This window comes from Microtus oregoni, unplaced genomic scaffold (assembly GCF_018167655.1).
Source record: "Microtus oregoni isolate MIOR12 unplaced genomic scaffold, Mior012 000042F_ref0000377, whole genome shotgun sequence".
Classification (NCBI taxonomy): Eukaryota; Metazoa; Chordata; class Mammalia; order Rodentia; family Cricetidae; genus Microtus; species Microtus oregoni.
This window is the reverse complement of record NW_024543209.1, coordinates 18,072,177-18,099,841: the sequence shown is the minus strand read 5'-3', so window position 1 is coordinate 18,099,841 and position 27,665 is coordinate 18,072,177. Positions and strand designations below refer to the sequence as shown.

The following is a 27,665-nucleotide window of genomic DNA, read 5'->3' as shown; positions in this document are numbered from 1 at the left end:
TGTTTAGAATGTTCTTAGGAGTTACAAATTAACCTGGTCTATCAAAGCAGTGGTAGTAGATTCTCTTCTAAAATCCATGACCTCACTAGTCCCTGGGAGTTAGATACATTTCTAACATTGGGCATGGTTTCCCACCTGTTGAGTGGGCTACAAGTCTAACCAGACAAAGAGTTGCAAAGAGTTGACAGAGCCCGAGGGATAGAATGAAGTGTTAGGAAATGACTACATTCCTCTGGTTGTGACATAAACATCACACATCAGGAAGTAGATACAGTTATAGATCTATCTTCTTTCCTCCTACAGACCATCTCTGCATAGCTTTGGGGGTTGTCTGATGGACTATATAGGTGGTAGAAAAATTAAGTGAACGTAGGATCTAGTGAGGCACTCAGACTGTGGTGGGATTTCTCAGAGATGCGGCTGTCTTTGATCCAACCCCACTCCTGTAAGTACTCTCACTTATGTTCCTCAAAGCCTAATGCATCATTTTACAATCGTATACATAGTCGCTCGTATAGAATACTTTTTTTTTTTTATTTTTCGAGACAGGGTTTCTCTGTAGCTTTGGAGCCTGTCCTGGAACTAGCTCTTGTAGTCCAGGCTGACCTTGAACTCACAGAGAGCCGTCTCTGCCTCCCGAGTGCTGGGATTAAAGGCGTGCACCACCACTGCCCGGCAACATATAGAACACTTTCTTTGCTCTTGTGAAGTTCTTCCCACATTCTGATTTTTGCAGTGTAAGAAAATTTTGCAGAATATTTAGATGAGTGTTTCTTAAGAATGTTAAGCTTTAAACAACTGTAGAAAGCATGATTTCTTGATTGAAGTGAGGAGAAAAGGTGAGGGTGTGGCTGACTTCTAGTGTGTAGAAATTAGAGAAATGTGCACAGAGCCTTCAATGTGTACAGGACCGCTCCAGAACAAGGAAGGATCTATCTAAAAGCTGCTGTGCTGCTGAAATTGAGAACTGATGCTGGAATGAGGACCTCTGGTGCCTAGGCTTCTAATTTGTCACAATCACTCAGCTGACACTTCCAGGTTCCAAGGCACCATGAACTGCCGGGCTTGAGCCACCCTAATGAATCTTCCAGTACTCAGCTAAAGCAGACAGTGCTCACAGATGTGTGTCTTACTGGGCTTTGAGAATTTGGCTCAATCCTAATAAATTTGTAAATAAAAATATGTGCTATAGTTGTTAGCTACTAGCCTTTACATTCTTGATAATTTTTTTCAAGAAAATGAATTAATGACAATTATGGGATACATTTTAAGAAATGTGAAAAAGTACTTAGTCCTTGTAATTCTCTCTAATGATTCATAGTAGGAGTGTGTGTGTGTGTGTGTGTGTGTGTGTGTGTGTGTGTGTGTGTTCATCAAGTATCAAACTCAGGAGAGAACACCATGTCTGAAAAATTAAAGGCACTGTGAATTCTAAAAATACTATTTAAGCTTATATATAATATATTGTTTAGTTAACTTATACACTGCATAACTTGTGATATATTTTCGTTATTTGGCTACTTTAGAGTAGGTATTTCCAACACATAAATCTTTTAGTAATTCATTAGTTTAATCTTGAATACTCCAAGCTACATTTATAAAAGTCTCCGTAAAATTTAGTTCCTGAACGCTTGCGATTTGTTTCATCTTTTTATTTTCATGGATATGTGTAGTATGTGCATTTGAAGGTATTCGTTGTTGTGTGTGCATGCCACAAAGAACGAAGGTGTCAATAGAGGGAATCACTCTTCATAGTTCTTCCATCTTGGTTGTAGAGTCAGGATCTCTCAATGAAATGCAACAGTTACCATTGTGACTAGTCATGCTAGCAAGCTTGGGCTATGTATTACAAGTCCCCACTCTTGGAGGCAATATTATAGGCAAACTGGAATACTACACAGTTCGGGCACTCAGTTGGAATCTGGTCATTTAAATTTCCGTTTTCATGCTTTCATGACAAGCACTTTAACCTTGAAGACAACCCCCAGCCCAAGACTCACACTTAAATATAGGAAAACACTTTGTTGTAGTATCGTTGAAGTTGAAAGCTCCTTTTTAGAGCGGCAGTTGATTTTTCTTCCCTCTTGAAATAACTACTGACTTTTGTAGGTCCAAGTCCATCAAAAGCACATTGAAAATGACACCAGCATATATCATTGTTACAAATTTTAAAGTCTGGTGTTGTCATAGCAGATGTCCTAGAACCTCTCTTATCATGTCATCTAGGGCCAATTGTTGACAAATTTCCATAGTAGAAGATGCATCTTTTCCTCATTTTCGCTCAAATATACGACAATGTTCAAAAGAGGACACTGGGACTATAAAAAGCTTAGCTATACAGGATGACTCTTGTGACTTCACATGAAAAGATTGTCTCTGTGATTTCATTCCTTATTGCAGGGACCCTATTGCTGCTGCCGCTGCTCATGTGGGAGAATGTGGCTTCTGTACCCAGGTGTCTCATGAAAGATGGTGGCTGCCAGAAGGTCCTCAGCTATATGTTTAACAGGACAAGCACCACATCTGAGACCATCAGTCGCCTCTCTTTGGAAACGTTAAATGAATTCGTAAGTCCTTCACTTACTTCAGACTCTTTCATAAAAAAAAAGGTCCCAATGTCAGTAACTGGGATAAATGAGAAAACATGGACCAAAATTCAAATATAACAAACATAACAAAGCAGCAGTCACTAAAATGGGGGGAGGGGATGAGAGCTTCATAAAATCACTGAATTTGGGGAGAAAATTGAAAGTATTTTAAAATACTTTCAAAAGCATTTTTAAAAGATTTTTCTGTATTTTTTTTTTTTATTTCTACTCTTGGCATGAAGCCCAAAAAGGAATGGCTGAAAAGGGGCTCTGATTTTCTGTTCCTGGGTGTTCTGCAAAGTCTCCACTGGAATTCTTCGCTTAGCATATTGCAGATATAAAATAAAGGAGAATCAAAATGGAAGAATCCCTTGAACTGGAAAGATTTAAAATGACTGAAACAATGTCAGGAGGGGTGCAATGCAACAATGATAGTAATAGTAAATAGCTTTTCAAAGCCCCCAAATCTGGGAGCCATTGTTTAAAGAATTTGAGAACATGAGTTTACAAAATGAGAGCTGGGTTAGAACCATCAACAGGCTTTCTCTTCCTGTTGCATGTACTTTAAAGGCTGGATCTTATCTGCTCTAAGTCTACCCAGGAGGCAAAAGTAGATGAGGGCTTCAACGTCAATGACTATGAGCACAAGGCTACCATGTGCACAATAAACATTTATTAATACTGTCCTCTGAGATAACTGTTTGATTTTTTTCATTCTCCATTTCCTGACTGGCAACCTTTCATATTAACATCTGTAACAACTCACAAAACATTCATAATTTTGCTGATTACCAAATTTAAATAATAAATATAGTAATAAAAATATATCGGATCATATACTATTTAAGTATTAATTAAATTTAACATGTTCATGATATATAGCTCCAGTGCTAATAGAAAAAATATGTAATTATATAATGTGCAATTAAAAAAAGTGTCAGTGTGCTCCAAAAGGAATCAAGAGATTGAAGACACATGTGTACTGGGCATTAAGCTGTAACCCTAGAAAAAAATCATCATTACAATGTAGTGTTTGTAGATTTGGTGTTTTAGTGCTTCCTTTGCAAATAGCAACTTTTAGGCAAGTGAGAAATCAGAGCTGTAAAGTTGTGAGCCATGGGAAGCTAATAGGGTAGATGTGAAAATTAAATTAAGTTACATCTCCAATAGAAAGAAGTAAATATACAAAGGGTCTCTTTTTTAATTTCTTAATTTAAGATTTAATGTACTTTTCATATCCCAGCATGGGTAAGGGAAGTTTCTCAAGGCCCCACCCCTACAGAAAGAATTACCAGCAAATAATAGCCTCAAACAGATGAGGAACAAGTGTTCTTCAAGGAGAAGCCCCTTCAGACATTGTCCAATTCCAAGCAGGTATTCACAAATACACATTCATATGAGCAACACTAAACTGACTTAGCGGGTCTTACTTATGTGCACATATGTATATCTGTTCCTGTACATGTGTAACAATAATAACCAAGAGAACAGAAAGTCAAGAGGGAGTGAGAATCTAGGAGAGTGTGGGGGTGGAAATTATGCAAATACAGTACTCGTCATTGAAATTCTCCAAAAACTAATAAAATAATTTTTTTTTAGCAGACAGAAAATGCATTAATAATCACCACTCTGCCCATGAGTTCATTTACTTCATTCCAAAGCTCCAACTAACTGATTTTTTTTCATCCTTTCCAGGATGCACAGTATGACCCAGGCCAGAAGTTCCAGAACAAGCCCACCATGACCTGCCACACTGCATCCCACTCCATCCCAAGCAGCAAAATGAAAGCTCAAAGAATGCAGGTGAGTCCACACCCTCCTACCTGAAAACAGGCACCATTTAGTCACAGTAACCACACCTTCAGGAATGTGAAAAAAGGATGAGCATACTACACAGATGATAAAGTATATGCAAAATAAAATTGAGAGCAACTTTCAAGTAATAAATTGTTCATAAAATTGTTCTTATTTTAATCACAGCCTTACCATTGGCATTGAACCTATTATTATGTAAGAGACTTTGGATTGATTTGAAGTTTCATGGTTAAATTTACTCTCACATGCAGGAATAAGAAAAGCAAGAAGAGTTGCAATTTCTCTAATTACTAAAATGCTTCTTTGGGAAGCATTGAACGCTACTTACCACGGCATCAATTCTTTTTGACTTGGAAATGTTCCTTGCTGTATTTCTGCTCTTCTGACTATTTCTTCACTTTTCTCTGACACCACTACCTAGGGCCCAGTAACATCCTATTCATACTTCATGGGGTACAAATATGGCCTATAATAACTAGGCATGTAGTACCACTGTGTTTTTACTAAAGTCTACTTATCTAATGACCTGCCCATGACTTAAAATAATTACCATCATATATGTCCAAGTGGCACACCAATAACCTGTTCTTAACGATTTGCTGGAACTTTCATTCTTTATATATGCTATGCACAACAGCAATTGTAAAACATAAGAAAAAGTGAATGAAGAGAGATGCTAAGAGCTACTCTATGGCTATATAATTCCCAAAGCATTGTATCAATATTGCTTCAATTAATTATCAAAAAAATCACAAGATATAAAGACTACACTAGGAGTCTTACCACATGCAATTCAACCTACAGTGGTACCCTTATGTGATGCTCAATTGGTTTTTTTCTTAGCCTATGACCCTTCTGAATGTGACCATCAGCTTGCTGGCTGCCTGGAAAAATCTTCTGTACCATGTACAAAACAATATGGCTGATCTTGATGGAACTCCATATGCTACCATATCAAAAGTTACCTTGATTGATAGGCAAATCAAAAGACTCACAAAAAATCTGCAGGGCATTAAGACTATACTCAGCCAGGTGAGTCATCTCATTCAACTCTCTTGTTTTCACTCATTATTCATGAAAACTATAACATCTGTAATGAAAACTGAACTTTAGACTAATTCTCCATCTGCCACAGGGAAATTTAGGCAGGTAATAGCATAGACAGTCTTGGAACTAAAGGGTATGTTGCACTTCAAACTTCTCAAAAGTACTTTCTTTAGTACCCAACAACACAGGGACCTCAATTAATGTTAATGATTTCAGGAAGCAATTGGGGGCAGAGTAAAATATCCCGACCATTTCAGCACATCTTCCCATACAAATCATCCCTAAACTGAAAGTATTCTAGGCCCCCATCATTTTTGTGGCTTCATGTCCATGATTCATGGAGAATAGATATTGTTGAAGGAAGAAAAGGGAAATTGTCTGCTAAGAAAAGTAATAAAATACAAATGGCACATGAGAGGTAGCACTGAGAATATGGAAAATTTTCTCACATGAAAACTGACTCTAGATTCTCCATCGTCCTTTGGTCAAAAGCGTGTCAATAGCCAAGCAGCGATTCTGTCTGCTCCTGTGCTGATATACTTCACTGGAGATCAACTGCACTACAAAAAATATGTGCATGGTTCTTCTGTCTAGTTTTCAGATAAATAACAGACTTATGGCTCCCTGGTCCACATACATGAAACATATATTTTTGGCTTCCAAGATTTACAATTCTACCTTTCCTCAAAATATTATTCAAAAATTTAAAATAATGAGGACTAACAAATATTAATAATGTAAATAATAACTGATTGACTATTATTTTGTGATTAGGTTCATCCTGAACTTAAGAAAAATGAGACCTACACTGCCTGGTCAGGAGAGCCATATCTACAGCAATCCCAAAGAGGAATCCAACTTTTTGGTCTACATAGCTTGTTTGTATGCCTGAACAGAGACACACAAAAGATGTCTGATTATGTCAATATCCTGAGACACCAAATTGTTCGTGATGAATGAAAGGCTTCCAGTCTTCTTGTTTATTTCTGAGACAGTTCATAATGATCTAATTCTTAAAAGATTCTTTTGTTGTACCCTGTAATGATTTGTTACTTGTATTGGTTTAATAAAATACAGATTGGCTAGTAGCCAGGCAAAGCAACCAGAATAGGAGAATTCTGGGAAGAGGTTACCTCACCAATACTTTAGAAATGTCAATATCTAACAAAATCAATATTTTATAATGTCTTTGCTCATTTAATAATAATAAGAAATGAAAACTATTAAAATTTGTCACAAAATGAGTTTTTCTTAGAAATAAGACATGACCCAATTTCACTTAGAATCACAATAATTTTATGAGAACCAAGTTATTAGAATCAAGGAATGAAATTATGATCCTACCAATGACATTGAAATCTCAGACATTTTATGAAACCAGCTTTGACGATGAACCCATTTTTCACAGAAAAATAATCAAAAAATGCATATATTATACACTTTACTGTCTCTAAGTCACATACAAAAGATAAAAACAAAGAAAACTTCTAGTGGATTGGCTTAACTATAGGGTACAAATTTGGAGCACAGAATTGGAATCCATGAGATCAATATAAATTATTCAACTAGTCAATTAAAATAGCATGACTAAAAAGAATAAATTGCTGCAGACTGAATTGTCTGACAAGTAAAAGAGTGACAGAGCCACCACTGGGTTCCAAAAAGAAGAAAAAGAATGCTGTTGCCTGACCCCTCATAGATGGGAAAGCTGAAAGCATTTTAGCTTTGGTGGAATATAAAACCTTAGAGATAGAAAGTTTGCTACAACTCCAGTTAGAGTAAACCCAGAAGTGTCTACTCCGACATTCAACACAGCCAAATTTCACAAAAGACAATTTTAAAAAATTATTTAAAGAAGACATGACGGAATGTTGCCTTACCTACAGAGGCACAGGAATTCAAATGTCAGAGGTTTTTTTTCTAAATCTGTGGCACCTATAATTAATTAAGTAACACACACTAAAAGAAAATGTCTATTATGAATATTATGCCTAAAGAGACTATCATTCTTAAATGGGGTAAATAAATAATTTCAAAAAAAGACAAATTTGTGGGTAGAGAATTCTCTTTGGTAGTATTGGAAGTAACTGAAAGGACTCGTGCATGCTAGGACATCACTATGGAATTCAGTGGTTTGTACAGTCAGCTGACCTATTGAACTGCTCAAAGAAACAATAAGAAAAAATTTTATCCACAAAGAAAAAATAGATTCTTGCAGTATTCTACCAGATATTTGAAAAATAATGAAAACCAATGTTTCTCAAATTACTTCATAAAACAGAAAGAGAATAATCACTACAAAACTTGTTCTGTATTACCCTACTTTCAAAGCTGTATTAGGAAACAACAAAAATAAAAAGATATTTTTCTAATAAAAATATGGGAAAAATAAAAAAATAACTGCAAATAAAATTCAAAAGCATATTGGATAGACCATTGAGCATGACAAGTTAGTCTCATTTTAGGAATACAAGGATGATTGCTGGTAAAAATATAGTATGCTAGTAAAAAAAATATAGTATGCAAATTAAGTAGACCTAAGGACAGAAACCAGATCATTCTCTTAATACATATATAAAATCATATTCACAAAATATAGAATGGCTTCATGATACAAGTCCTGAAGAAACTCGAAGTAATATAACTGAAGCTTAAAGAGACAACAGATAAACTACTTTGAGATTTCATCTTACCCTAATCAGAATGGCCAAGGTCAATAAAACAAATGACAGTACCTGCTGTCAAGGATGCAGGGTAAGGCAAGCACTTACTCATTACTGGTGAAAATCTTAAAACACTAAATGAATAACTGGAGGCTGTAGACAGAAGTTTCTGTCCTGCCCAGTTCCACAGCCATTCAGTCCCCCGCCCAAAAAAACACACAGAGGCTTATATTAATTTTAAACTGCTTGACCTATTAGTTTAGGCTTATTACTAACTAGCTCTTCTAACTTAAATTAACCCATAATTCTTATCTATATTTAGCCATGTGTCTTGGTACCTTTTCTCTGTACAACATTTTCCCCTTGCTTCCTCTCCATCTGGGTGGTGACTGCAGACTGAGACTTTCCTCTTCCCAGAATTCTTAGTTCAGTTGCCCCACTTTTATATACTTCCTGCCTGGCTACTGGGCAATCATCATTTTATTAAACCAATACGAGGAGGCAGAGGCAGGTGGATCTCTGTGAGTTCGAGACCAGCCTGGTCTACAGAGCTAGTTCCAGGACAGGCTCCAGAGCCACAGTGAAACCCTGTCAGGAAAAACCAAAAAAAAAAAAAAAAAAACCCAATACGAGTGACTAATCTTTATCCCATTGGGGGTACAAGAGTAGAAGATGGAAGAAACTTCCCAGTTGACTAATTAATAGAATTAGCCTTTTGCAAATGGATACATTATCAAAAACTAGAGATTCAAAGGAATCTTCATCAAAATCCCAATCCTATGTTTCAATAACAAAACTCTCAAGTTAACATGGAACAGAAAAGACTCAGAAGAATGGAAGCAATCCTGCACAAAATGAGCAAAGCTGAAGTTGATTTCATGCTTGCTTATTGGTTTGAATAGGAATGCTCCCCATAGATTCAGGTATTTGATTGCTTATACCATAGGGAAAGGCACTATCCTAATAATGGCCTTGGCAGAAGTGCGTGGGGGCAGGCTTTGAGGCTTCATATATGCTCAAGCTAGGCCTAGAGACATAGTTGCTTCTGCTACCTGTGGATCAATATGAAGAACTCTCAGTATCCTCTCCAGTACCATGTCTGCCTGCATACTAACATGTCCCACCATGATGATAATGGACCTAATATCCAAAACTGCAAACTATTCCAATTAAATGTTTTCCTTTATAAAAGTTGCCACAGTCATGGTGTCTCTTCACAACAATAAAACCCTAAGACACTTGGTTTCTATTGAAATTACACAACCACAATAATAAAAACAGCATGTTATTGACACATTAACAGACACAGACCAATGGAACAAAATAGAGGAGTCTAGAAATAAATCCATGTACCTACAGTCCCCTGATTTTGCCAAAGTTTCTGATTTGCTTTTTGTGTTATTTATTATTATGTTGTTGTTGCTGCTGCTGCTGCTGCTGCTACTTCTGTCCTTTTTTATCAATGTGATATAAGCTATAGTTGTCTGGGAAGAAGAACATCATGTGAGAAAATGCCTTCATCAGATTGCCTGTTGGCAAGTCTGTAGTGTATTTTCTTCATTAATGATTGGCGTGGGTGCGGCAATCCCACACTGGGGACAATGCCACCCTTAAACAAGTGGCCATGAGTTGTACAAGAAGGCAGGTTGAGGATGCCATGGAGTGAAAGCCAGTTTCTCCACAACCTCTGCTTCAGTTCTTGTTTCTAGGCTTGAATTCCTGCCCTGTAAAGTCCTTCAGTGAAGGCCAGTGGTGTGGAACTGTAAGCAGCATTAAATATTTTCCTTCCTAAGGTGCCTTTGGACAAAGTGTTTAAGTACAACAATATAACCCAAATGAAGACAGGTTCCCAGTACATACCTTAGAAGAAAGATGATCTTCATCAAACAGTGCTCAGAAGCTTAGGCATCCACACTTACAGGGTAACTTCATTCCTGTTTCTAACCTTGTACAGAATAATTCTGTCATGGGTTATTTTGATTGTGTTCTGACAAATAAAGCTTGCTTGGAGTCAGAGGGTGGAGCTAGCCACTAGTAGAACAAAATTAACCACAGAGGTTTTGGAGGCCTGTAGATAGATAGGACAGGAAGTAGTAAGGTGGAGCAGAGGGGGATCTAGGCCCTTTTGGAGGAAGGAATGGAACAAGTAGGAGAAGACTCGTGGTTTCTCTGCCTCTGTGATCCTTCAGGTTCTTACCCAAATATCTAATTCCTGAATTTTTATTAATAAGTAATAATCAGAATAATGCTTCAAAATTCCATGTGAGACTCAATGTTAATTTGGACCTGGAATTCTGAAGCTGCTGGAAGGAAGCATTGGGAAAACCTTTCAAGACATTGGCATAGACAAGAGCTTCCTCACAAGGACTCTAAAAGAAAGTTCAGCAAATTCTGAGAAGGATATAAATGGACACCAACATACACTGCATCTGGAAATGTAAAACAGGGTAGCTATAACGGAAATCAGAATGTGAGGTCCTCAAACAACGTACACCTCCCATATAATCCAGCTATACACTCCTCTAAACTACAGAAATAAACTGATTAGCATAGTTTAGAAACACTGAACACTCATGCTGCCTGCCATACTATTCAGGATTAAGATAAGAACAAGCCTGGATGTTCTTCAGTAAATAGACACATAAAGGGAAAAGTGGCATGGAGCTGGAGAGATGTCTTGCGAGCTAATATCAATTGTTAGTTCTCTAGAGGACTTGGCTCATGTTTGGTTCCCAGTATTCATGTTTCCTGCTCTGACTTTGCTTTAGTGATAAACTGTGGTATGGTACTATATGGAACTATAAACTTCAATAAATGCTTTCCTGTCCCTGGTATTTTTAGGCATAATATTTAAGCCTAGCAATATAAACCCTAACTAAGACAGGTTAATAGCCCCTCTTCCTGGTAAGTCCAGAACCAGGGAATCTGGTGACCTCTTCTGCCATCCTCAGGCACCAGGTGTGCACGAGTGCAACTCCATATATGCAGGCAAAATACTCATACACAGAGTAAAATAAATCCAAAATGATTTTTAAAAATATATATGTACATGTGGAATTTTACTCAGCCATTTAAAGAATGAAAGCTTTGTTTTCTACAGGAATACAGATGGAATTGGACCTCATAAGGTTTAACAAAAGAAATGGACTTCACAAAGAAAACGTACCTCATATTTTCTGTAAAGAACCTGGGACATAAAAGCCATATGCTTGTTGAAAAAAAGCCAATGCCATTATTATTACTGTCAAATTTTTAGCAGGAAGACTCGGAGGTCCTGCCTAGGGAAAGACTAGTCCCACTGCTGTGAAGTGTGCTGCAAAACCACATGGTAAGAACCGAATGATAAACATATTATGTGCTCTGCTTTCAGATATAGAAAAATAAGTCTGGCCTGAGCAAATATCTCTCTCAGTGTGATTTGGGGTTGGACAGTGCCAATCACACTACGCTGGATATACCAACAGACCTGCCCAGTGGCATCGTATCACAATCACAAAGCCAGGCAAAATGTAACCAGGGGCACAATAGTGACACAATTCTTTGGGGTACAACCAACTTCTCTGTGCTTCGATGTAAACCCTGTTCCTTGTGGAGAACCCAGTAACCAGGCCAAAACTCTGTGGTATTTAGAAACAGATCTGATGTGCCCATCAGCATTCTCAAATATTTTTAGGCATATAGTTTGCTGATGTCATTAGCCTAGGTTTCAGACAAACTGTATGGTGATTGGGGATTCTGATGAGAGACCTGTCCCCATTCCACTACTGAGAATAAGTGAGCGAGGTTGTAGCATGGTAATAAAATTATTTTAAAATCATTTAAATGACAAAAACATCTGTCATTTCAGTGGTTCAGGAAACAGGGCAAAGAGTTGTCAAACCATGGAAAAGACTAAAGAAATGGCTGAATTTAGGAAAAAATTATATTGCTTTGGATGTGACCCTACCATCATCATTAGGAATAAGAAGTGACTTGTTCACATACGGCGTTACTTGGAGCCATGCCAAGGGGCAATAGCGACGTAGCTAGGAATGTGATGACGGCAAATGAGGCTATCGAACTTTCCTGGGTAGGTAGAGTCACAGGAACTTTACCTAGAATTTTAGAACTTAACTCCTGCATACAGGGAGGTATACTGGGTTATAGAAGTGGAGATTTAACTGAATGCAGGGATCTAGGGAAGCAGGAATCCTGGCTTGATATCTATGAGTTTTTCAGATATGCAGCTCTCCTCAACTCAACTATCTTCTTGTAAGTAATCCTTCCCTCTAGGTATTTAATCTACTCAGTGCATAAAGTTATTCATCCATGCTTGGGTAGAATGATGTGCTGTTGTCACACAGCCTTTCGAAGAACTTCTAGCTCTATTGCCTGGTTTTGTGTGTCAACTCGACATAGGCAAGAGTCATCAGAGAGGAAGGAGCCTCAATCAAAGAAATGCCTCCATGAGATCCAGCTGTAAGGTATTGTCTCACTTAGTGATCAATGGGGGAGGGTCCAGGCCAAAGTAAGTGGTGTCATCCCTGGGCTAGTGGTCCTGGGTTCTATAAGAAAGCAGACTGAGCAATCCAGGGAAAGCAATTCAGTAAGCATCACCCCTCTATGACCTCTGTCTGCATCAGCTCCTTCCTCCAGGTTCTAGCATTGCTTGAGTTCCTATCCTGACTTCCTTTAGTGATGAACAGCAGTGTGGAAGTGTAAAACCAATAAATCTTTTCCTGCCCAACTTGCTTTTTTTGTCAGCTTGTTTTGTCCCAGCCATAGAAATCCTAACTAAGACACTTGTCACTGCTATTCAGGAGCACTGCACAGACACAAGGGACTCTTCCATCAGTAGTCCTCAATCAGTAACCGTTGCTTGTCCCAGGGACATGCGGCAATTTGTAGAGACATTATTTGTTGTCAAAATCAGGGTGAGGAGAGAAAATTGAGTTACTTTCTACTTCTGTTTAACACTAGGGAGATGCCAATATTGTCACCCATGCACAGAACAGCAAGAGTATATTTCACAAGACCTACCTAAAAATGGCAGTGCTCCCTGAAGTCCGGTTGAAGAGATGGAGGGGGGATTATATGAGCAACAAGGCGGGGGTCAAAAACAAGACAGGAAAACTCACTGAAACAGCTGATTCAAACTCATGGAAGCTCATGGACTCTGAACTGATAGCTGGGGAGACTGCATGGGACCAAACTAGGCCCTCTGAATGTTGGTGACAGCTATATGGCTTAGTCTGTTTGGGGGGCCCTTAGCTGAGTGACTAGAATCCATCTCTGGCACATGAGCTTTTTGGAGCCCTTTCCCTATGGTAGGATGCCTTTCACAGCCTTGATGCAGGGGAGGATACTGGTCCTGCTTCAAGTTGATATGCCAGGCTTAGTTGACTACCCATGGCAGGCCTTACCCTCTCTGAGGATGGGGGTGGGCAAGTACAGGAGGAAGGAGAGGGAGGAGGAACGTTGGTTGATATATAAAACCAATAAAAATTTTAAAATAATAAGAGGAAAGAAAATAGGGGGCTGTGCTCTGAAATTGAGAACTGTGAAAGGAATGAGAGCTGAAGAGTATATGGGTCCAATTTGTCACAACTCCTCCAGGGAAGAATAATAGTTTCTGATTATATATATTATATATATATAATCATGGATATATATAATAGAATAGAACATTATATATTAATGCTATTATAATTACCCGACTCGAATCTCCCAAACTAAACGTGTGGTTATGCAGTCTAATTTATGCGGTGCTTGCAGATGTGTATCTCGTACTGCTTTGAGAATTTGGTTAATGTCAAGTAGACTGCTAGAGCTATTTCTCTTTATATGCTTGATGACATATTCAGAAAGATGAATTAATAACAACCATGACATTTATTTTATGCAGTGTTAAAGAAAAAAGTGACTATTTAAATTCATTTTGGACTTTGTAAATCTCTCCAGTGATAAATGGCAATGACTATGTGTGTTTATCAATATTAAAATAAATACACCGAAGTGGCATTTTCTTTGAAAAATTATAAGTAATATTAATTCTGACAATATTGGTATAATTGTATATTTAAAGATTATTTGCTTACCTGGTGTAGTGCATAAATGTATTTCTGTATTTATTTCAGGTACTCAAGTTTAGGAAGTTTCCCATACATGAAGCTTTATTGCATTTTCGACTAGGCTTGTCTTTTCCACTTTGTGTTAGTGTCTTGCCTGCATGCAGATCTGCACACCACTGCATGCCTGGTGCCCAGGAGAAGGTGTTGGATTCCCTGGAGCTCTAGTTTGTGATTGTGAGCAATGACATGCACGTGCTGGGAATCGAACCTGAGTCCTATAGAAGAGCCAGTGCTCTTAATCACTGAACTTTCTGTGCTGTTCCATCAACTACATCTTTTGTTGAACATTTCTAATTCCAATTATGAGCACTGTGTGGAAATTACTTCACCACACTCAAACTTTCATCAGAAGATCTTTTGTCAAACTATCTCTAAAGCCAAATGACCTTTTGAAGGTGGAACCTATTTCTTGTATTTTCCCTCTGGGGATTACAAGTTTTGCAATGTTAGAGGTCTATGTCTGTCTATTTGATGAAAAGGAAATTGATGCAAAAATCACTTTGGATCACAGTCACAAATTTTGAAATTAGGTGCTAACAGTAGCTGTCCTAAGAATTGTCCTATCATGTCATCAAGGACAAAGTATTGTCCTTTGCTAGTAATGGCAATAACCTGAGATAGCATTGACCCCAGAGATTGGCAGTGACAGCCAACGTGGAGAGATGAAGCAGGTACAATATAACACTTTCAGGGTTTGCATGCTGCTTCCCAAAACTGCTAGCAAGAAAACTATGGGAAAATCACTTAACCACAGGAATAGACTGACTTATCTTGCTAATTTCTTTCCTCTTATTAGGCACCCTTCTGCTTCTGTTGTAAAGCCTGCACCTGTGGGAGAGTGCCACCTCTTCTCTCAGGATTGAAATGGGTGTTGCCAATTGGTATTTCAGTATTTGTTTAAGATATCATCCATCTTACCTGAGTGCATCTAATAAATCCCTTTTGAATCATTCCTAGACTTTGTAAATAACCCGTTTACTTCTGTCTTCTTTCTGAAAGGAGCCTGCGTGTCAATGTCTAAGCCACACTGCCGCTGCACTGAGAAAGCATCATGGATCAAACCTCAGATAATATCCAGTCAGAGATACAGAAGAGCATCTGCCACTAAGAAGTGAACAAGGAAGACAGGACAGGTTCGTGAAACCTTATTATCAAGAAGTTAATGGTTCTAAAGCTTTTCCAGCGATATACTATATTACTTTTTAAATTTTAATTTCTATTTGTGCTATGAAGCCATAGAAGGTGTGGTCAAAGATAGTCTCTGACTTCCTGTTACTGGGTGCTTGAGTCAATCTCCATTGGTATTCTTCATTTGATGCACTGAATACATAAAGTAAAGAGTTCCTTCACAGTGAAAAGCTGCAATTGAGAAGAGCGAAATGAAAGAAACAATGAAAGCTAAGGGAAAGAACAGTAATCATAATAGCTTGTCCGAAAGCCTAAACCTGAGGTGTTTTTAAAGAACTTGGGGCCATTAATCTATAATTACCAAAGTAGAGCTGGTTTAGTGTTGTAAACAAGCCCTCTCTGCTTGATGAATGGAGTTTCTAGGATCTACATTGTATACTTTCAGTCAGTTAATGTGGACTTTAGTTCATCCATGAGTATAAGCACTGGATCTCAGTCTCTATAATATATACATACTCCTATTTGTCAATTTTAATCACTACACCTTCCTTCATTTCTCATTATTGACTGACCATCTTAATATTTCTAAATATTATTAGCAGTTCATTAAAATTTCACAATTTGTGATTACTAAATTTTAATTCTAGATGTATTAAATAATACATATTTAAGAGACTTAATGTTTTTAAATTTAAATATTGAACCACATGTATACATTGAAGTATATTTATTGTACTTTCAATTCTTCATTGTGTGATATTTCTAAAATATTATGCTGAGCTTTTTATGACTCTTACAATCAAAGCAATTTAATTCTGAATTTTTATCAGTTTTTCATAGTCAAAGGAGATAGATTCAGTGGTAATTGAAAGATAAAGTATAATTTTATAATGTCTGGATTGTAATAACAACAAGAAAGATTGATAAATATAGACTTTTATATCCCATGGTATTGTGTTCAAGTCCTAAAGGAAGACAATTGCTGTTTTGTAGTTTGTTTTGTTTTTAATTATGTGTGTGTGTTTCTCCATGTGTGTGTATAAGAGAGAGAAAAAGAGATACAGAGAAAGAGAGAGAATAAGAGAGAGAGAGAGAGAGAGAGAGAAGAGAGAGAGAGAGAGAGAGAGAGAGAGAGAGAGAGAGAGAGAGAGAGAGAGAGAGAGAGAGAAAATATAGGTCTTTGCATGTGAGTGCAGGACTCCCAGAGTCCAGAGGAGGATATCAGGCCCTCTTGGAACTGAAGGTACTGGAGGTTGTGAACCACCTGATAACCATCAAACTATGGTCCTCTATAATAGCAGTATAGGCTCTTAGCCACTGAGACATCTATCCAGCCACAGTATTTTGGGATTTTTTTTTTAACTGAAACACAATTGTTTCCTTTCCACCTTCTTTTCCCTCCTTCCAATCCCTCCCATATGAACCCACTCCATGCCATTCCCTTTCAAAGATCCTCCTGCTCTGTAATTAATATTGCTGCATATCTATGCAAATAAATATTTACATACAAAATCAGTTGAGTTCATTTAATGTTACTTGTATGTGTTTGTTTTTAGGGTTCACCACTTGGAATTGGATAAGCATTTTGGGGGGGCTCATGTCTGAAGAAAACTAATTCATCCTTTCTCAGACATATTTGTCTATAGCTCTTGATCTAGAGGTAAGGCCCTGAGAGACTTCCCCATCCCTTTTGGCATGGCAACTGCTTATGTCATTGTTTAGGTCTTTTGTTTGTTTGTTTGGTTTCTGTTTGTTTTTTTTTTGTTTTTGTTTTAGAGACAGGGTTTCTCTATAGCTTTGGAGACTGTTCTGGAACTAGCTCATGTAGACCAGGCTGACCTCGAACTCACAAAGATCCGCCTGCCTGCCTCTGCCTCCTGAGTGCTGGGATTAAAAGCATGTGTCACTACAGCCCAGCTGTTTAGGTCTTTTTTTTTAAGCAGACATATTGTTGAGATTTATGGATGTAGCTTCCTTGTCATATCTAGAAGAGAACATTGCAGAAAAGGGCAGAAAATATTTAAAAGCCAGTAGATCAGAAAGTATTTATTTATTTATGCTATTAATTCTTGCTTTTCAAATATTAACTTTGGGGGAGAATAAGGACATAGGAGAATAGTAAGTAAAGGAAAAAAGATGGAAGGCTAGAAATTAGATGAAAATGAGATTACATATCTAGTGGGGAAAGTAGACAAAAGACAAAAGAATCCTTTACTTTAAAAAAAAACCTATTTTTCTAATGTACCTTCTTTTCAAAAGTACAATTGTAGCCAATTCAAGAAACTAAATTCATTAGTACTTTGTACAAGATTAAAGAACTCCAAACTCCAATTAGCTAAATGTTGCAAGCCTTTTTAGGATGAACAGTATACTCCAAGCAAGGAGACTCTATTTCATATTCCAATGAGCTGCCCCATTGCTCTCCTCCCTGCTCTAGATTTCTGTTGAGAATTCTATGTTTAGATCAGTATCCCATTTTAAGTTGGATTATCTGGGTTTTTTTTTTTTTTGGATATTTAGTTTCTTGAGTTCTTCATATATTTTGGAAAGCAGCCCTCCATCAGGCATGGGGTTGATGAAGATCTTTTCCAATTCTGTAAGCTGTTATTTTGTCCTTTGGCAGTGTCCTTTGCCTTACAGAAGCTTTTCAGTTCCATGAGAACCCATTTATTAATTATTGATTTTCATGTCTATGCTACTGGTATCCTATTCAGGAAGCTGTCTCCTGTGCCAATGCATGAAATTAAAGCATAGCCAGAATCCACATAATATTTAATTTTTCAAAAACATACTCCTCTGAATTAATTTTTACAATTGATAAATACATGTACATGCACACATGCATGCTCTCACACACATTTTCTTATTTCTCAGCTCAGAGAAATAAGCCTAACTGGCCTACTGTTCTTGTTTCACACTCAATGAGTTTTGTAGTTTTTATTAATGTATTTCTATTGAAAACCTTATCAAGACTATAAAGTCAAATGGCACTGGCATGCTTTACCATTCACAAAATCATTTTGCTTGAAAAAATTGTCAAGGTCATATAAGACACACATCTCATAAAACTGTATACCTTAGCTGACACACAAAAAAATGTTCCTTAGGTTGATTTATGACTCGCACTCATTAGCAGAGACATCAAACCAGAAGATGTCACTTGCTTGCTTATGAAACTGTGACAGATTGGACCCCAAGACTTCTGTGGTCTCCATCCAGGTAACTTCTCAATTACAGTTGTGCTTCTACTTTCAATTGGGTCATTGTTCTGTAGCTGTGCTGTGCATTGAAGACTCTGTATACATCATCTTAGTATACATGCATGAAATAGAAGAACACATTCACTCTTTGCCCTTCCATGTAACAACACAACCTCTACTGACTGTCACACACCTCTGGAACAAAACATGTGCACTGTTTGAGACCTACTAATCATGTCATCTACATATTCTTTGCACCAAAGTTTCCCATGTATCTCTACTAGCTCTCTTTCAAGTTCATGGCCTCTTTTTAAATTTATTGTTGTTACATATATATGTACCCACTCAGTTTTCACAATATATTATCAACCATATAAAGGCAAATACATGGCACTAGCATGCTTTACTTTTAGCAAAATTATTTGGTTTGAACCAATTTCTCGGGATAGTATGACACACATCTGTTAGTGTTGTCTATTTTAGGCTGAGAACTGAAAGTTTCATTAGGTTGATTCAAGTCAGTTGGTCCATGGCAGTGACTTGGACCAGAAAAGGTTACCTGCTTCATTCTGGAACTGTAACAAATTGTACCTATTCACTCCTGTGTTCTCATTCTAGATACATTCTCATTTTGAAATAGAATATTCCTTGTCATGAGGCTGACCTGTAATGTGGTATTTTTTCTTTATATGTGTTGCTTTATTGGTTGAGAATAAAGCTGTTTTGGCCAAAGGATTAGCAGAGCAAAGCCAGGTGGGAAATCTGAACAGAGATATATAGAGAGAGTAGCCTGAGTCAAGGAGATGCCATGTAGCTGCCAAAGAGAAGGACACACCAGAACCTTAAAAACCTTACTGGTAAGAGCAAAGCCAGGTGGGAAATACAAACAGAGATATATAGAGAGTAGCCTGAGTCAGGAGATGCCATGTAGCTGCCAAAGGAGAAGGACCCACCAGAACCTTAGAAACCTTACTGGTAGGCCAGTCTCATGGCAACACACAGACTGATAGAAATGGGTTAATTTAAGATGTAGTCACTAGTTAGAAATATCCCTTCATCATTGGTCAGTCTTGTAAATAATATAGTTTCTGTGTGATTAATTGGGTCTGGGTGGCCGAGAACAAAAGAGCAGTCTCCATTTACAAACTGATGTCAATATGGGCCAACTACATCCACATAAAACTTGAGAGAGCTTTGGAAGGAATTCTAGACCCAAAAGAACAGAGTTAAGCAAGGCTTCTTGGTAGCAGCACTTTGTCAGGTGGCTCTCCTTGCTGGCAGCAAGCAGAGACACAACACCTTTCAAGAGAAAGCTTCCTGACTTAGCGTCAGTACCAAAAAAATAAACAGCTTCCTGGTTCATGATGGCAGCATGAATGCCTCTGGCTCTTTCAGGAGGTCCTGAACATAAATGGGATTTGTGAGCAGCATGCATCCCTGGAGCTGGAGTGGTAAGCATGTCTCTGCCATGTTAGATGGGGTAGAACAAACAGGCAGGGCTACAGAGTTGGTCCTAGCCATGCCTGCGTAACATTCAAAAGTTAAAAAAAAAAAGCACTCCTGTTCAAAAAATGATTACCCACATGCAATAAAGACAGATTCAGATGAAAAAGACCTCTGAATAGGCCACAGTGTTGGATAAATGTATACGGGCTTGGGAGAGAGAAGAAAAGGAATATAAAAAGAAGTAAATGCTTTTAAAAAATAAAACAAAATCTTTAAAAAAGACAATAAAAGTAATAATGTTATAGGTTAAATGAGTAAACAAAAACAAGCCACATAAAGATGGAATATACATAAAGAGTCTGGATTATGTATATTATTGTGATTTTTTTGAATTTTTGACTACAGAGAGACATTTGATTCTAGGGGCTGCTAAGCTAAATTAACATAAAGGTATCTTGACTTTAAAAGTTTATTCTATGGATATATTACTTTGGAGAAGAGGTTTGTTTTTGTTTTCACAGGAAACGAGAATCTATGGATTCCTTCCAAGGTAATGTGATTTGATGGAACAGGATCCCATGAAAGGTCTCCATAAACCCTAAGAATACTTCATCCAAAAATCAGCAGGAAGTAATCTTGAAAACAGCACCCAATTCCCAAAACAATTGTTTATAAATGTTTATTTTAATTTAAAGGGTGATATGTTATAAAGATAAATATTATGCATTGGTATGGATCTTAGTATATTTGTACAGATTTAAGATCAATTTTGTTACACTATGTATATGTATTTCTACTCTTTTTTAAGGTATTATGTTTGTGCAGCTCATTTCAAAATAAAATGTATAATTAAAAATATAGATTAAAAGATAGTCATAATAGTCAAATTTGTCATGTTAGTTAGGATTTCCAAATATACAGAAATATGTTTCAGTTAGATAGATGATAGTCAAAACTCCAAAGACCTACAAAATATAAATTTTAAAATGTTTTAAGAATTTAGACTTTCCTTAATAGTGAGACTTTTCTACTTCTATCAATACCAATTACTTCAAAGAGGTTGATCGGCACTGAAGAAACTTGTTATGGAATTTGCCTTTAATGTGACAAAGTTAGACATTTGAGCAAGAAATTGCTCTTGCCTGGACTGCTTTATAGTATGCTAGATGAACTGGACACTCAGGACCCACAGAAAAGTTACTGCTGAATTATTCAAAAGATGAGATGATCCTTCAGGGTTCCTGCTTCATGAAAGAAACTGCCAAACATTCTGCAGGACATAGACGAAAGCAACTGATAAACTTTGCAATAACAAAGCAGAATAGATCTTCAAATTTTTTGCTTCATGGAAAAGTCTGCTGGGTACTATGGGTCTGTAGGCTGAAGATGGATGTCCCAATTACAGAAGAATTTTGAATGACTCTCGAGGCAGCAAGAGGTCCCTGTCAATTCTAGAGTTTTAGAAGTTGCTTGCAATGAACTTCCAAAACTTACTTACTTAGGTAATATTATATCTTTCTGGGGTCTTTAAAGAGTAGAAAACTAAATAGTTATAATTATAGTTTTCCTTAATTATGATAAAACATAAACTAGATATAAAACTTTAAACTCCAAAAAATAAGATAGATGATAGAATATTTTCCTTAATTTGCTAAATGTAAAATGGGTTTAAGTATTGTAACTATAATTCTTACTAAATAACTGTTGTTATATGTAATTTTGCTATGTTAAAGTTAAAAAAACTTCCTTTTCAACTAAGCAGAAAGGGGGGAGATGTTCTAGAATGTCATTTTGTATATGTGTTGCTTTATTCTTTGATGATTGGTGTGGACACCAATCAAGGAAGGCTACTTCACTAGAATCCTTCATTCAGTCAACGCTCAACCATCTACATAGTCCATCAGACCACTCCCAAAGGTGTTCAGATATGTGCTGTGGGAGGAGATGATATTTGGAATCCCTGATGAGGGTCCCATGTCCCCGACTCCTCAAAGAAAGTTGACAGTTTCCTTGCCATTGTTGAAGTCCTAGCTATATCTATATTGTTTTTATGTCTACATATTACCTTCAGTTAAGCTTCAGTTAGATCTTAGACCACAACTCCCAGATGTCTTCAGAGGAATGTAGCCATTTTTTAACACTTCATCCTTTTCCTTAGACTCTTACACTCCTCTGTCAACTCTTCAGCAAAGTTCTTTGATCAATGAAATAGGTGACAAACTTTCTTTTGATTCCTTTATGAGTATTGGGCCACATGTTACAGTAAAAATAACACAATGTCATTATTTTTAATATGATTCCTTCCCAGTAACCAACAACCACTGTAGAACTGGTCTTTGCTACTTAGGCTAATAGCATTCATGTGATGTATAAATGTATTTTGAAAACATCATAGGCACATCACATCTATTTGTTAAAATAATAGTGAAAGCCTCCATATTAGACAAGACTAGGACCTCCCCAACCATAGCCTTTAGCATGACTTAGAATACAAAAGATGAGATGCCATTTTTAACAAGTCTTAAATCAAATCAGAATGAGGTTAGTTGGTGGTACCATGAATGTTGTGCCACTATTGGAGTTGCAGTTATATTTTGCTTGGCTTGGTGATTGTGTTAATGTGCAGCTTTTTAGTTCATGCCTTGACACCTTACCCTGGTATCCACCAGATCTGCTGATAATGACTGCAAGGTGTGAGACTACCTGTCGCTGCACCACATGGGTGGGCAGAGAACACAGGTGGTACACAGCTGAAGGCAACTTCAGCTGCTCCTGTGTAGCTCAGAGCTGAGATTGTGTGAGGTAGGCAGGAGTAGTCAATACCTGAGTGAGTATTGAGGTAGCTGACCTAGCAGGATAGTTGCTCAAGGAGGGGGTCCAGAGAAAGGCCACAACCCACAGAGAGTGGGAGAAAGTCACCTGAAAGGCAGATACAGGGGGACATGCAGAAGCTTGCATGGCAGGAAGCAAGGACAGAGCTGGGATGTGTTGGGCAGTTAACTATGGCAGCATTTGGGAACCAGGCTCCTGTGGCATTTGGGGCCAGATATTAGCTGCCATTGGAGGATTCTGTAGAAAATCTGCAGTGGGAAAACTTCAGACTCATGTGGGGAACATGGTAGGAGGGAGGGAAAGTCAGCTATGCCAGTGGCTCCAATGGCTTGCAGCTGCCTCATGATCTCATGACTGCATTGAGGTGAAGCAATTATCTAATTATTATTTTATCAATGAAAGTTCAAGAGTCAGATATCAGAGTAAAAGCCTGATTGGTCAGATAAGTGACAGAGAAACAACCAGTGACTCATTCCTTGATCCAAAGGGGCCAAGTATCTCTTTAAGCCCCTTCCTACTACTTTCTTTGTCTCTCTATATGCCCTGGGTCCTCCAGAATCTCTATGATTAATATTGGTCAGCTAATAGCTAGTTCTGCCCTCTGATTCAAGAAAAACTTTTTTGTTAGTGTTGAGAATGTCATAGTGTTTCAGGAGGTCCTCCTGCTTCTCCAACCTATAGCTGCTGAGATACCAGCCCATTGGGGCGTGTTCTCTCTCCCTTTAAAAAAAACGGCCACTTCCCTCCCCTCTTTCTCTTCACTTCCTGCTCCGCAGCGACTAGACTCCCTTCCTGGTTGTGCAGAGGGCTGGGACGGTGATCTGTAAGTTTTTTCCCCTTTAAATAAATACCACCCTATTAATCATAATTCCAAACTGGTGTGGCATTGTTTGTGACTTACGCCTTTAGTTGGTGCTCAACGTTTGGTTTGAGAACCTCTCCTTTCCCTGCTTGGCTGCCGGCCGCCAGTTCTGCTTGGCGGGAGCCCTCCCTTCCTCAGCCCCTGCCTGTGCCTTGCAGCGGCAGCCTTGGCCTCCCCACGTGGATTTAAACTCCACAGGCCTGCGTAGTCTCTGCCCACGTGGCTTGCTCTTTTCTGAGTCGTTTTTAAATCTCCCTTTCAAGCACAGCTCTTAAGTGGCGCAAACCAGAGCACGTGGTTGCTGAAAGCTGCAATCCAGGTTGCTCTTCTCTACCCCTGGATTCTGGGTTTCTGGTTCCTTCTCTGGAATTGATTTAATTACATTTACTTTGTTGAGAAACTTGCATTTTCCAGTTTTTAACATCTACTAAGGCACTGAGACAGGACCCCGTTTTCATCGCGACTCAACAACAGCGCCACCTGCTGGATAATAGGTAATATGGCAGTTTTCGTTTCTAACGCAAATTTTACTGCTTTGTTTTCACTAATACAATGGATTAGTAAATTTATATTTACTAATACAATGGATTACATCATACAAGGTTTATATGATTATGTGGATACCTTAATTTGCTTGTTACTAGGTTTCACTTTTCTTTTCCATATTCTATCATTAAGAAAGAATATGGCACTCCTAAGAACGATTCAATCTTTACGTACTAATAATGAACAGAAGAATATAGCACTCCTAAGAATGATAGAATCTTTACAAACTAATAATGAACAGAAGAATATGGCACTCCTAAGAACGATAGAATCTTTACGAACTAATAATGAACAACTAATTGACAGGATTAAAATTATTAAAAATCAGAGGTTATCTGAACAACTGGATACTATGACAGACAAAATTGACTACATATCCAAGGGTATTAGAAAGTTACCTGAAAGGGTTCACACTGTTGATTTTGACCTTCAGACTTTATCACAAAGTTTTGATAAGGTAACAGACAGAATGTACCTCCAAGATGGGAATCTACATGATATACAAGAAAAGTTTAAGGAGGACATGTTATCTCTGAAGGAAAAAAATTAAAGCTTTGGAATCACAGGTGCAGAATGGGGACCAAAAAATTGATACCTCAGTGAAATCACTGGATATATATACAGGTCAGGAGATTCAGGATTTAAGAGAGACAATGATAAAAAGATTTGAAAAGAATGGAGAAACTACTGCAGCCAGTGAACAGAGTAAGGAGGCACAAGAACAGGATACAATGCTTCCACCAGCTATTAGAACTGGCTCAAAGGGAGTCAGAGAAGCTAGATGGAGGCCAATAGCAATGAATGATCTGAAAGAAATTAAGCAAGCTGTTGTTAATTTTGGCTTGCACAATGCATATGTAAAGGAAATGATAAGGACTTGGGCTTCTAATGCTAGAGCTACCCCCCATGATTTCCATCAGTTAGTGTCTGCAGTTTTAGATAATGGACCTTCCTTGATGTTTGGAATTTATTTCAGAGAAGAATCCAAACATATGGAACAGCAAGGAAGAGCAAAAGGTATTGAGGTTTCCCAAGATCAAATTCTTGGTGCAGGAGAATATGCTGATCCACAGGTCCAAGCTCTTTATGACGATGAAGTACTGTGTCTATGTCACCAAGCAGCTTTAAATGCTTGGAATAGGATACAAGATCCAGCAAAAAGGGTTGAATCATAAACCAGAATTAGGCAGGGACAGAGAGAACCCTTTATTGACTTTTTGCAAAGATTAATTAAGGCTCTGGACATAGGGGTAACAGACCCAGAAGCTAGACAAATACTTCTTGAATCCCTAGCTTTTGAGAATGCAAACATAGAATGCAAAAAAGATAATTGAACCTTTAAAGTCTAGATCAGCACCTATGGATGAATAGATTGAGCATAAGATGAATGTTGAGACGTTTAGCTATAATGATGAATCTTGGGTAGGAGAAGCGATTTCCAAAGCAATGAGGAGACATCAAACTGCCATGTGTTTTAATTGTGGTAAATTAGGACATCTGAAAAGGGATTGCAGGCACAGAATTTCTAGGAATAATATCTCCCCTGGGAATGACAAAAATAGGAGACCTAGGCCTTCAGGTATATGTAGGAGATGCGGTAAAGGCCGACATTGGTCCAACGAATGCAGGTCAACAACAGACAAACAAGGCAACCCGATACCGTCGGGAAACTCCTTGAGGGGCCTCTCACAGGCCCCCAAGCCAACAGTGGCCCAGTCATTCCCAGTCACAGTGGAGAACGTGCCTCACCAAGAAAATTAAAAGCTCCAATTTCTGCTATAAAAAGTAATACTGGTCTAAATGATGAATTACGTGTGGAGGATGAGTCATAAAACTCAGCAGGACAGAGTAAACGTATATTTTGGCAGACTTCTATTAACGATCAAAGACTAAAGCTAAGAGTCTGTAAATGGCACTTTTATTGAAGGCTTCTTAGACACAGGTGTGGATGTAAGTATCATTACTCCAGAATCTTGGAATCCAAATTGGCCTCTTCAAGAGGTAGATGTTCGGTTTCTGGGAATTGGAACCCTATCTCGTGTAAAACAAAGAACAAGATGGGTTGAGTGCATAGGACCCGAAGGGCAAATAGGAAGACTAAGGCCATATATAGCCAATATTGCAATAAATTTATGGGGCTGTGACCTGCTACAGCAATGGAATACCCAGATTAACATTCCTGTAGTTTCAGAAACTCATAATACTGGGAAAGATATGATGAGGTATTATGGAAAAAGGTCACCAGCCATTCAGGCTGTACAAGAACATACAGCAAATACCAAACCTTTAGAGGTACCAACAGCCCTACCTTTAAAATGGCTAACTGAGAAGCCAATATGGATCAAACAGTGGTCTCTAGCTGAAGATAAACTACAGGCATTGGAACAGCTAGTGCAAGAGCAACTAGATGCTCACCATATTGAAGAATCAACCAGCCCTTGGAATTCTCCTGTGTTTGTTGTAAAAAAGAAATCTGGTAAATGGAGAATGATGACAGATCTAAGAGCTGTCAACAAAGTAATCCAACCTATGGGCCCACTACAATCTGGAATTCCTTTGCCTTCTCTGTTACCAAAAGGATGGCCTCTTAGAGTTATTGATTTGAAAGATTGTTTTTTCACTATACCGTTACAAGAAAAGGATAGACAAAAATTTGCCTTCACAGTGCCTACTTATAATAATTCTCAGCCTAATAGGAGATATCAATAGACTATCCTCCCACAGGGTATGCTCAATAGTCCTACATTGTGCCAATATTTTGTAAGTAAGCCATTGGAAATAATTTGTAAACAATTCCCCAAGTCCATAATTTATCATTACATGGATGACATCTTGTTATCTGATTCGAATAAAGATACTTTAGAAAGGATGTTCGAAGAAGTAAAGAAAGTCTTGCCTAGGTGGGGATTACAAATTGCCCCTGAAAAGATTCAAAGAGGAAATTCTATTAATTACCTAGGTTACAGAATAGGGTTAGAGAAAATTAAAACGCAAAAGGCACAAATTAGGAGAGACCAGTTAAAGACTCTTAATGACTTCCAAAGATTGTTAGGAGACATTTCCAGTCTACGACCAGCTGTTGGGATAACACCTGATCTAATAGTTCATTTAAACAAAACCTTAGATGGTGATAACGATTTGAATAGTCCAAGAAAACTGACAGCTGAAGCAGAAAAGGAACTGACAATAATTGAGGAAAAATTATAGGAGGCACATGTGGATAGGGTGATCCCAAATCTTAGCTGCATCCTAGTCATATTGCCTTCCAGAATTTCTCCTACAGGGATTCTAATGCAGAGGGAAGATATTATTTTAGAGTGGATATTTATACCTAATCAACCAAGTAAAAAATTAAAAACTTATGTGGAAAAAGTCTCTGAATTAATTATAAAAGGTAAGCTGAGACTTCGTCAACTAGCAGGTATAGA

The 27,665-nt window shown here is 37.8% G+C and overlaps 1 protein-coding gene across 1 annotated transcript; it reads left to right on the top strand.

The window, feature by feature from the left end:
- Positions 1–414: 414 nt before the first annotated feature.
- LOC121433928 (prolactin-5A1-like) lies at positions 415–6,410 on the top strand. The gene is made up of 5 exons (XM_041632611.1): positions 415–445; positions 2,398–2,567; positions 4,284–4,391; positions 5,247–5,435; positions 6,225–6,410. The coding sequence occupies exons 1-5, from the start codon at positions 415–417 to the stop codon at positions 6,408–6,410; spliced, it is 684 nt and encodes a 227-aa protein (XP_041488545.1).
- The last annotated feature ends 21,255 nt before the right edge of the window (positions 6,411–27,665 follow it).